Source organism: Elaeis guineensis, chromosome 1, assembly GCF_000442705.2.
Source record: "Elaeis guineensis isolate ETL-2024a chromosome 1, EG11, whole genome shotgun sequence".
Lineage (NCBI taxonomy): Eukaryota > Viridiplantae > Streptophyta > Magnoliopsida > Arecales > Arecaceae > Elaeis > Elaeis guineensis.
The window spans coordinates 156,148,310-156,159,957 of NC_025993.2; the positions used below are offsets into that span (position 1 = coordinate 156,148,310).

At 38.4% G+C, this 11,648-nt stretch overlaps 1 protein-coding gene across 1 annotated transcript; it reads right to left on the reverse strand.

Moving 5' to 3' along the window:
* LOC105039200 (probable xyloglucan endotransglucosylase/hydrolase protein 33) lies at positions 1-7,061 on the reverse strand. Its single transcript, XM_010915275.4, has 4 exons — positions 6,721-7,061; positions 6,492-6,592; positions 1,654-1,862; positions 1-614 (listed from the first exon to the last, which is right to left on the reverse strand). Exons 1-4 carry the CDS (start codon positions 6,953-6,955, stop codon positions 200-202), a joined length of 960 nt encoding a protein of 319 aa, XP_010913577.1. The 5' UTR covers positions 6,956-7,061; the 3' UTR covers positions 1-199.
* Between the last annotated feature and the right edge of the window lie 4,587 nt (positions 7,062-11,648).

The following is an 11,648-nucleotide window of genomic DNA, read 5'->3' on the forward strand; positions in this document are numbered from 1 at the left end:
GACCCGTTGATCAATTTGGAATACTTAATTAAACTATTCCATTGAAAAAACGAGTACTTAAACAATATAGACCATAATTAGCTATTTATTTCCGTGTAAGAATCATGCAAATTTCCTTCCGTCCACCTTTGAGTTCTCTCACTGACACTTGCAATCGAGTGATCTGATCTTTATAGCTTTGCTAATTTCTTCGAAGTCCTTATTTCCCCTCCTTGCACTCCGGTGGTATCACTGGAAACCTATTCTGATCGTTGCAGTAAGAGTAGAACATAAATCCATTTCTGGCCCATGCCATCCCCACCTTCTGTTGGTCTGACAGCTCTTCGAATTCTTGTCCCCCAACCGGATCAAGGCCCAGCCCGCTGTTCTGACTGTTGTTAGGGCATGGAGGAGCTATTTTGGTCTGATTCCATGCACAGCCTTCCATCTCGAAATCTTTGAGTGATGCAACAAAGGGTGCAAACTTATAGTTAACTGGCTTCTTTCCTCCATGAGTTGCCCACTGCGATCCATCCCAAATTGTTGCATAGACTGACATTGGCTTCGACGGATAGGCACGGGACATCGCCACGCTGCGATTCACCTCCCTCACTGGTATGTTGTCCACCAGAAACCTGCAAGAAACTTATTGCATGGAACGTTATTAGTCAAACTCAACAGAACCCGTCATACTATCTTAATCTTTGTAATCTGATAGCCAGATATAATGGATTACTTCATATTCTAAGATTGTTTCCTATTAAGGCTCCAGCTACTGGAAACGGCAGTCCAATGCGGGGTTGGATCTGGCTGGCCTAGCTATGTTATACAAGAAGTGCTTTTACCCACAGCAACATTTAAAGAAGATTTTTTTTCTTTGTTTTTTTTGATCGTGAGACAAGAACTAGTTTTTAAGGTCCTGCCATGACCCACAACCGGGAACCATACATAACTTATGGACTCAGAATTCCATTTTTCTTTTCAGAAACCTGTTTACTTAACATTTCGCGTTGGCTGATGTTAAGTGTAACTAAAACTGGCCAGACCCATTATATTGAATCATTGTTTGGTCAGGTCTCGCTGGCTTCCTTCTTATGCTTTAATATTTGCAGTCAACCTTGTCTAGGTACATGGACCACTTCATCCAAGGAAAAAAAAAAAAAAAAAGGTACATGGCTCTCAAGTCTGGAATTTGTCTTATTCAAGTCCAAGTATGCCAGACCCGAGTCTTGCATGCCTAGCTTTAAATGCATTTAAGAACTGGTGAATGCTTGTATGTTGGTGGAAAAGGTCCATAGCTACCATAACCCCTTCCAACTCCTCAAAATCTCTATACTCTAAAATCCATAAATATAATTTGAACTTAGTTCTGTGATGTTACAATTAAAAGTGTTTCTTAGCTTCATCAGTCAATTTTTTCAATTCTTTTTTTAAGCAAATGTGAAAGTGTTGGTCTTAAAATGTGAAGAAATCTGATCTTCTCTGCATGCATGGATACTGCAATCCGGGTTTGGTATGATTCCGTGTGGTCCAGGCCTAACTCGATGAGTCCATATAGAACGAAAGGAACTCGAGATAGACCCAGACCTGACCCATTGGGTCCACATGGCTATTTGGTTAACCAACATCCGGCCGAGTCCAACCTATTTTGGCTGTTCATGAGAGAGAGCTTACACGATATGATGGCTGTTCCAGAGGATGCTGTACTCGTGGAAGTCAGCTGTTGGATCGAACCACATGTAGAACTTTTCCTCTCGACCCGTCCCCACGCTTCCATTCCCATAGATGTTGGTCTGAAGCACCCACTCCTTCCTCTTCTCGTGCCCCAACAGTTCGAAGTCTATCTCGTCGTGGTTGTGGGGGTACACGTCCGCATTTGACATCTGCGAGGCACCACACCATTTCAACTAGAAATTAACCATGTATTTTTTTTTTAGCGAAAAGTACTGTGATCGCCACCATTTGATGATGAAATGATGCCAGCAAAAAATTTCAAGGAAAAAATAAAAAGAGAAAAACACAAACTTCACACATTAAAAAGAACCCTTTTTTTTTTGAAAAAAGAACAAATGGGATGGAGTTGTATCTTTCACACCAAAGAAAGATTACCATCCTTCGTAGGAATCCACCATTGGGTCGCTCACCAATAGCTTTGAAATTTATTCAGATAGATGAATGATAAAGCTTCACTGGTGGAGATTGTTTCACCTGAGAGAAGTTAAATTTTTCTTTCGCACCAATGATACAACTCCTCTCCGAAACAAACCGGCATTGTTCGGTTGTATAAAGAATTTGTTAAGACCTTATGTACAGTGCCGTCATAGCAAATCATATATAATTTAGATAGATAATTCACTTCTAATGTGTTGTCTCAAATACTGCGAGTCAAAACAATTATCTCGAGGAACTTTTAATGCAAAATTTGCGGCATTGCATTTTAGCTGATGTAACATTGCGAGAAGAAGATGAAACTTCAAGACCCAAACAAAGTACCAAATGTTAAGTTTTTTTTTTTTTTTGCTGGTGCCGTAAAAAGATTGATATTTTCTTTTTTCACAACCCATTACGTTACGTCGCCATCTGACACGTTGACGTGAACCTTTCATTTTGGTACCATGGTGGTCACATAACATTACCCTTACGATAATGATGTGGGTAGGCTCCACTCAGAATTTTAATGCTTGAGAGGAGGTGATACAGAAGCCAACAAGGTTCACAGCATGTTCAGTGGATATGGAATCGTGTGGTCCTGAATCTGAGACGTCGAACCAATGAGACAGGGTCTGATTATCTGGCTTTCGTCCACAGATCACATTATCCAACTCAGGCTGGGGTGGCGAGAATTCATGGAGCTGCCTGGCTTCTTGAATGGGAATGTGGTCCCATGGAAGGTCCAGAGTTCCCTACAGTGGAGGGCGAAGGAGTTTAAATACCATATGGAGACAAGAGAGTATCAATGGTCCTTCAGGGTGCACATGGATTGACCCATCCATCTCGACCCTTGGAATGATAGGAGTCATGCTTTCACCGAGGTACACCCAATATTATTCTAATTTTTTTTAATTTTTGGTAAAGTCAATATATTACTCTCTTTCCAGATCACGAAAAGCGATCAAAATATTCCATAATATTTTTTAAAGATAGATGGAGGAGACATTCACCTGCGTACTTTATTTTCTCTTTTAATGTATACCATGCATACTTTTTTTCTCTTACGAGCGAAGCAAGGCTCGAAAGCGTTCCGCGGAGTGAAAAGAAAGTACGAATATTTTACCTAAAAAAAAAAAAAAACAGAACTATTAAAGCTTTTTGTAGCACTTGTTCCCTTATTTTTCTCCCACTAAAAAAGTACAAAAGGTTTGACAAAGCTCGCCTGATCACCTGATTGGAATCGGCTTGATTTCGATCATACAAACCATCGATAGAGAGCATGGCATTGCATGTGATAGCAACATTTTACTAATCAAACAGCAATATATATATATATATATATATATATATATATATATATATATATATATATATATATATATATATATATATATATATATATAACTTTAAAATTACCGAACATGGGGCATTCGATATCTAAAGTTTAGTGCATGGTTTTATATACAACGACTATTGTTATACGAACGCTTTCTGTCTCTTCCCGTTACATACATAAGTAGATGTCTATTAAATAGTTGTATCCTCTGGCAACAACTACAATGCTGCCTTTCATTATTTATCCAAACAGTATGATACGACAAAAATTTAAAGCCCAGTATTGATCATTTGGATGTGTTTAGTCTCTTTGTTTCTCATATTGATCCAGAAGATTACAAACTTGATGATGAGGACTACTATGCCCACCATCAGAAGGATTGGACGTAATCAAGGAGCGAAATTTGCCAAAGTAGGAAGCTAAGTCATGCACCAATTTTGGATGCTTTAACTTATTCAAATGATGTCCCGATGAGATGGTTTTTTTCTTCTTTTTAAATAGAGTAACTTTTTTACCTCTATAACATCGTGGAACAGCATAAGGACTAAGGAAGATTTAGGCTATGCGGCCACAAGCCAAATTATTGTAGAAGCTAAAATGCACCTTCTATTAAATTTTAGTTTTTTTTTTTTTCAATTTTTTCATTAGTTATATCTACTTCAAAAAACAATAACTTTTTTTATGAGAAAAGAAATTTAACTTAAATTATGCAAGAGCAAATTTCATTAGTATAAATAAAGACTTCATATCTTACTTTCGTAGTTTTATTAATAAAAAATAAGGGGACCTAGACCCTCTGTTCAATTGACTTGCATAAAAGAATCTCGTGTCACTCAAACAAATATTATTTTATTATACTAATAATAACATGCATCATCATTAATAATTGGCACCATTATTTTATTGTTCTTCCTCGTTAGATCATGGAATTTATCATAGAAGTTATTTGTCTTAAAGAATTGAATCGGGAAAAAAGTTAGGGGGTCACACCCCAAAATTAAGTGAGCATTGCTATGATCATCTACTGTATCTCACTGTTCTCTTCAACAAGCTAATGTGTTAGTCATGAATTAATGTTATACAAGAGGGTATATGAAGCCCTACCGATCCCGATTTCATATAAGATCAATGAACTGAGTAATGATTTGCCAGTGATTTCAGATATTTCTCTTAAATAAAAGCTTTGTATCACTAACCATAATACTTTCTAGTGACCATAAGATTCAACAAGATTAGTGTTTTATACAATAACACCATCGTGAATGACACAATCCATGAATTACACCAGCTTACTTATGCCACGAGGCAGACCAGCTATGACAAAGCATTTCTTTTGGCACTAACGTAGAACCTGTAGCGTTAATCTTCAAGGTTAGGCTATATAGAATTAATCGTCAATTTAATTAGGCCGGAATGAGTACATAAAAGTTCCTCCTACCTTATAATAGGAGGCGGGCCAGGGGATTGGTATATATGAATCACAAAAAGTTGTTGCAACATCCGGAGAATTAGTTGAATCATGAGTTACCAGTCTCCCGATGGCCCCGTAACTCCAAATATTTTCCTACAAATAGTGGCCATTACTTGTATCATGACGGTCACAGTGGGATAACGGTACTCTCTCCCAAACAAAGTGATCAATTTGCCAGAGCTAGCTGGCAATGCTGGGTGGTAGGCAGGTCTTTGCATTAAATAGATATGGTCAGGTAGCTACAGATATTTGAATTAAAAGTTTGGTAGGAAAACATCCTTGTTATTAGCCCTGTTCCATGATGCCATGATCAACACTCAAGATATTCAGTCAACACATACCCAACCATCGTCATATTGTCATTGGAGGCAACCCATGACCTCTACTTCTTTCTTAGAAGGACCGTATTGGTGGAAACAAGCTTGATCACCTTCCAAATATGACATCCTATTCTCGGAAGAAAATTATGGCAGAAGAGAAATTTGATTACCTTCCTATCATGACCATGATCATCTTTCTGTATCTTTGTTGTATGATTTCCCATAGTTACTGTAACTCTCTCTTATCATGGTGATTCTATAATTATTTGACAACTTGTATATGTACACATAGCATTTTTGTGAATAAGATGAGAGATTAGTATCTGAAACACAGTAAGTCTCCTATTTCTAATAGCCGTGAGAACTTGCTGTTTGAGCGCTGCATGGTCGTCCCTTCAAGTGGCGACAATGCTGGAAACGAGCTATGCTACGCAGAACTACATATTAGTACTCGAGGTCCACAAAAAATAATTTTAGTACTAGCAGACCTCAGCTGTTGACTGAATCAAGCTATGTTCGGGGTTTCCTTGGCGAAGACATGGACATCAATTCGGCCATCCAGTATTGTAAAATAATGCAGTCGCTTTGCCCTAGTTGTGAATTAAAGATGAGTACTAATATCGATATTCCTGGTTTTAGATAGTGGCTTCAAACCACTTATAACCATTGTCTTAACTGGTTTCAACGTAGCCCCATAATTATATGTATAATGGTGTATAATAAGGATAATTTTTATTGTTTCAATTTTTAATAATTTCTTTAAATAATGTTAAAGAATATGCACAGCAATATAACTTGAATACCTAATGGTAATCGTCAATTCAAAATTTAAGTTATTGATAACTCGCCTGAGACCTATCTCTCAGATCTGAAACAGCTGTGTCGTGCACAGTGCAATTTGTCATCCACTTTTCTCATTTCAACTGTGCATGCGCATGAGCAAGCAAGCTGTCCCGATATACTGGCATTCTGGATCGATGCCAGCAAAACTGGACCATGAATTTTGCTCGCCTACATAGTTTAATTAGTTTGTTGTTTCACATCTTTTATTTGAATCGGTAGGACATCTCCAGCCCTACTCGGAAAAAAAAGAGGTTAAGATACGATTGCTACTCTCATTAGAAGAGCCGTAGCCAGCAGTGGAAGTCATAGCAAGGCAATAGTTTATTATAGCATAACCGTTACTTAATATATGTACATGAGAGAGAGAGAGAGAGTTGGAGGGAGTTCTTACGTAGAATGCCACCACAACACCAGCAGAATAATCGGCAGGTAGCTTGATTGCAGCGCTGAAGAATCCGTAGTAGTACATGCTTCTGGACTTGAAACCAGACCCTGTACTAATTAGCACATAACATGTTAACAAAACATTTGCAGCTACGAGAAGATCAAATCAAACGATAAGAGAAAGTTTTATCAGGGAAAAAAAACGTTGCCGTAGAACAAGAAAAAGGTAACATCACCTGAGGAGTTGTCAAGTTTGAGATTGATGTACGATCCATTACTAACTCGTTGGACGTTCGGACCACCGAAGAATTCCGAGAACGCTTCATCAAATGGGAGGTGAGAGAAACGATCCGTGAGACGGGGCACACTTGGTGGGATTGGGCTATCGTGCTGCAATGACCTTGTGACCGTCGCACAAGAACTCAAGCTCGCCACAAAGAAGAGCCTACTAAGGATATGAATGGAGAACATCTCGCGAGAGAGAGAGAGAGAGAGAGAGAGAGCTGATAGTAATATATATGCTCAAGGGAAGAGAGGCGTTGTGGGGAGTGTTGGATCCAAAGATAAAGGTCCAGAGAAGCATGTGAAGGGAGATTTCATATTGAGGTTGGCACCGTGTGGGTGCTATAAAGAATACAGCTGCAAAGGCTCACAGCCCTTCGAGCATGGGACGTCCGTGGGCCCCGGCACATTATTCTCGATCAAGAAAGTGATGTGAGAAGCACCAACGTGACCGAAACTTTTAGCGGGGACTGGCAATGTTTGGATGAGATTTGAGGGGCCAGTGCGTGTATTCAATTTAATCTGGGAGGTACATTTGTCGCCCATGCATGTGCACATAAAAGATCATGCCAAAAGATCATTGTCCTAACATTCTCATCAAAGGAATCATATTATGTGGCCTGGTTTGAGGTGCATGACAAAGATTTTGAAGGGTGTTGGAAATACTAATAATTAAGGGTGCCATGGAGCTCACACAAGGGAAGACTTGGTTTTTGCCCAAGATCGTTGGACCATTTGCTTAGGGTAACACACATCAGTTTGACGTATTCGTATTCTAAATGACAACGCCATGCCTGAATTCAGGCAATTATGAGCTGACTTCAGTTCTGGATGGGCTAAATCAAAATTACTTTTAGTTAAATCTGATATGTATGCAAAGAAAAATTTTTTTATAATTAGATCGATCATGGAAGAAATTATGATCGGACCATCATCGTCTGTTACGTGCATATATTGAAACATCGATAAAAAAAAAATAATTATATGATATTTCTAAACTGTTCAAATACTCTTAGAATTTATTCATCTTTTTTTCTTAGTATTTTAATGCATGCACAGCCATTTATCTTTTGATGGACATTTTTGAAGTATGTTCGACTATAATTTATTCTATGATCGATCTGATTATAAAAATTTTATTCATATTTAAATCAGGCTAAATACCTTATTCACAACTAGCCTGGCATTTTGGTAGAGGACAGCGAGGAACTGATGATATTTAAAATTGATGGGAAATAAGGGCCACCTAGCAGCAGCTATCTCAGCAGTTGGTGGTGGGAGGGAGTTTTTCTAAATGAGAAACTATAAATTGAAAAATTTTATAGCACATATGGCTAAATATTTAAAATACTGATATGATATTTTTTCATTGGTTTGTCTTACGTGGTGGACTAAGCCTATCAAGAGTAGAAGGGGCTTCTCTAGAAGATACCGCAGAGTACCGTGCAAGTTAGATATCATCTATCATAAAATAGATGGCTGTCCAAATTATCAAATATCTTTGACGTTTATACATTACTTCCCTTTTAAATTTTTTTAACACCTACGTGCGCATTTTAAAATGAACGACGCCCAATCATACTGTAGAGGATTTACGCCATCAAGAGTTTCTTTCTAAAAAAGTTGGGCTTCGACTGAAAAAGAAGCCCACGTATCTATTGGGGTGAGCTCCGTCTATTTCTCATGCTCTCCCCTTCATTGTTTTGTTTTGTGAGAAGCCAGTCACTCTGCACTATCTCATTGATATAATTATAAATATCGGATCTAAGCTCTGGGTTATTTTGGATTTGCTTATCGGACAGGCTCAATCTGTGGGCCATTTTGGATTTGTTTAAAGAAAAAGTCCAACCTGTAGGCTCAGCGTTCAAACCCATGGTTTAACATACTTTTCAGGTTAACCCCCCTTACCACAATTGTTGGTGCAAAACTGCATGCAACTTATAATGTTTTCTAAACACGAAGACCGGAGTGACATGCAAACTTACTCATAGCAAGCAGCAATACCATCACCTTAATTCCTATATGTTGGGCTTACATCCATATGCTGCCCAAAAGTGCTATGGCTATTGTGAGCTCTGGCTTATACGATTACACACCAAAGAGTCAACATTTGAGTCTTGGGCAGTGCATATCCAAATATTTGGGCCTGATTAATCCATTAGTACAGGTGACACCCCATCCACTTGATCAAGTAAAAAGAGAAAAGAAGAGAAGGCCTAGGAAACATCCCATCAAAACAAGCATTAGCATAACGGTGAAATTGTTTTGTTCCTTATCTTCACCTTATTATGCTTTGCGTATAAAGCATTTGCTTGCTATGGGAGTTTGGAAATAGTTCTTACATTAGTTCTCAGTCCTTGGGATTCTAATAATTGTACGGTGAGAGATCTACTCAAATTGTGTCCAAAGATGTGTCGTGCACAATTTATTGATGGTATGAATTTGCATGACCAGTCAGCATGCACAATCTACATTATGATTCTATTGCAGTCCAAAATGAGATTTGGTCACCGGATTGGCGAGATAAATACATGGAATTCACTGGCTTAGGTGGCCACCAAGTTGAGAAAGAACCGCGTTGTTGCGTGATGCACTTCGTGGCTATTGGTGGGCGATACACCTATGTTGCAATTAGGCCGACTGGCCCAGGTAGCCCATGGGATGTAGCCTGTAGTTTATGGGTTGGGTCGAGCCTGTCTTCAACTTTTGGGCTGGATTAAAACTGGCCTGGATCGAAATTTCTACACCATAGCTTTATGTTCAATGTATGTATATATATAGTATTTATACAAAACTAAATATTCGTATCTTGCCTATGATACAGGCAACAAATAACAGTCATTCTAAAAAAGATTGTCTCTTCAAAGACTTGCTTAGCATAAATCACTGAAGTAGTTTCTGGTGTCATGAATATAATCAAGAAGAGGGGGATGAGAGGATTCCTTGTAATTCCTAGACTTGTTATCAGAAAAGTAGTTCTAAAGCGAACTTTTAACATGGTCCTCCAACCTGGCAGGTTTGTAATTAGTTAGTTAACTGGGTTGAGTTTGGACATTGGACTACTGCAATTAGTTTGAGTACAGATAGGGTCGAGCTTGAGCTAGACATCTGGTAATTAAGGGGCGCTGAGCCACAAATCTGTCCCAATTCAGTTCTATCCGTGACTCGGATATCATGGACTAGTTAAATGTGAGCACAAAGGGCACATTTTGGAGTGGAGAAGGTTGCTTATAGAACATGAAATCAGACACCATGCATGTTTAGCGACTCGGGGAGAGGAGAGGGTGAGTGCAGGCTATGTATGGTGTTGTTTAGCGGCAGATCCTCCGAGAGGGAGGACGCTCCCCCACGTGAAGGGGCCGTTTATCTTTCTCTCAGGCCTCGAGTGCACGCGCCTCAACGGGGATGTGGCGTTTCTTAGAAAAAATAAATAAAAAAAAAAGGATGGCGTTAAACAATGGCCGAATGCGTGCAAATTTCGGCAGCTATCCGATTGTCCAACCGCCGAAGCACTTTCCCCTACCCTTCATCCAACGACGTCTCTAAGCAAACCTTTGGTCGGTGAGATTTCTTTTAAGTGGGGTACCAATCCCCCATGCAGTGTGAATCAAGCGTCGTGAGCTTCGAATCAAAGACGAGTTTGAGAAGAGCCCTTGGGATTGTTGATGGCAATTTATAATCCAACCTATCAATTCACTTATTTGAAGCAGATTTAGATTTAATATGAATCCATTTAGACCATATATAGATCAACTTATTTATACCTATTTATTAAATAAATTAGATTCAGATTTAAATATTTAATTTATTTAATTTGTTTTGAGCTATTTAATAATTAGGTTGGATCCTAACCCAATTCATTCAACTCCTTTTTAACATGTTTGAAACATATTTAACTTATCTTTGTCCTCTTTAACCTGACTCACTTAATCTATTTAACATATTTCAATCTATTTAATTTATAAAAAATCTATTTAATTTGTTTAATCTATTTAACAAATAAATTATGCGGATCAAATCAGATTATTTATTTAATAAATAGATCGGATTTAAATCTAAATTTTTGATCTTCTTAAAAAAAAATTGGATTTGGGTTGATAAAATTTTGATTCCATTTGCATCCAAATCAATCCGAACCAATTGCCATCTCTACTTGGAATGCTCGATTCAAGTAGAATCAAATGAATTTTAAATGAATGCTCATGTTTGTATTACCATGGAAGCAGGCAAACTCACACGGTCAAATCTCTTGCTCAAGGATATTGACATTTTAGATGGGCGATAACGTAGTACACTCTCAAACCACAAAAATTAAGGCGTGTTTTTTTTGGTGAAAATTTATCAAACGTGGTTAATTAATTCCCATGGATAGAATGCAGATTAGGACATCATTCATCGCTGAAGAAATCTTGGCTTGAAGACTTTCCAAATTTTTGGATGTTTTCTTAAGTCATTTTAGCCACCGAGAGTGAGAAGCAAATAAAAGTGTGCAATGTACATGTAGCATGGCTGGTGAGTGCTATCGGATCAGTGAAGAAGGGCGGTGGAAAGGCGGTAAAGAAGGACCAAGAAAGTAGGGGAAGAAGAAGGATGGATGAAAGGGCCAAGAAAGTAAAATAAGAAGTAGGCAGGAAAAGATGGGACGACGGAGCTAAAGGGGAGGAAGGAGATAGAATTAGTAGTTCAGAACGAAAAAGAAAAAAAGTGAGATCGATGGAGGCGGGATTTGCTTTCATGAGTACCTGATGTTACGTGGAAAGTTTCTGGGTCGGCCATGTGAACGGATTATCTTAAAGACACTAATAGAAAGATCATAAATAATATTTTTTTTCCCTGGTTGTTCAACTTCCCCAACATCATGTGGGATCTAGTGATACTCGAT

Bases quoted from the DNA above. Each gene is read 5' to 3' on its own strand.
- LOC105039200 (XM_010915275.4), bottom strand. From the start codon at position 6,955: ATGTTCTCCATTCATATCCTTAGTAGGCTCTTCTTTGTGGCGAGCTTG. The intron at 6,593-6,720 runs GTGATGTTACCT...TAATTAGTACAG, and splicing joins CAAACTTGACAACTCCTCAG to GGTCTGGTTTCAAGTCCAGA. The intron at 1,863-6,491 runs GTAAGAACTCCC...GGTGCCTCGCAG, and splicing joins GTGTTGTGGTGGCATTCTAC to ATGTCAAATGCGGACGTGTA.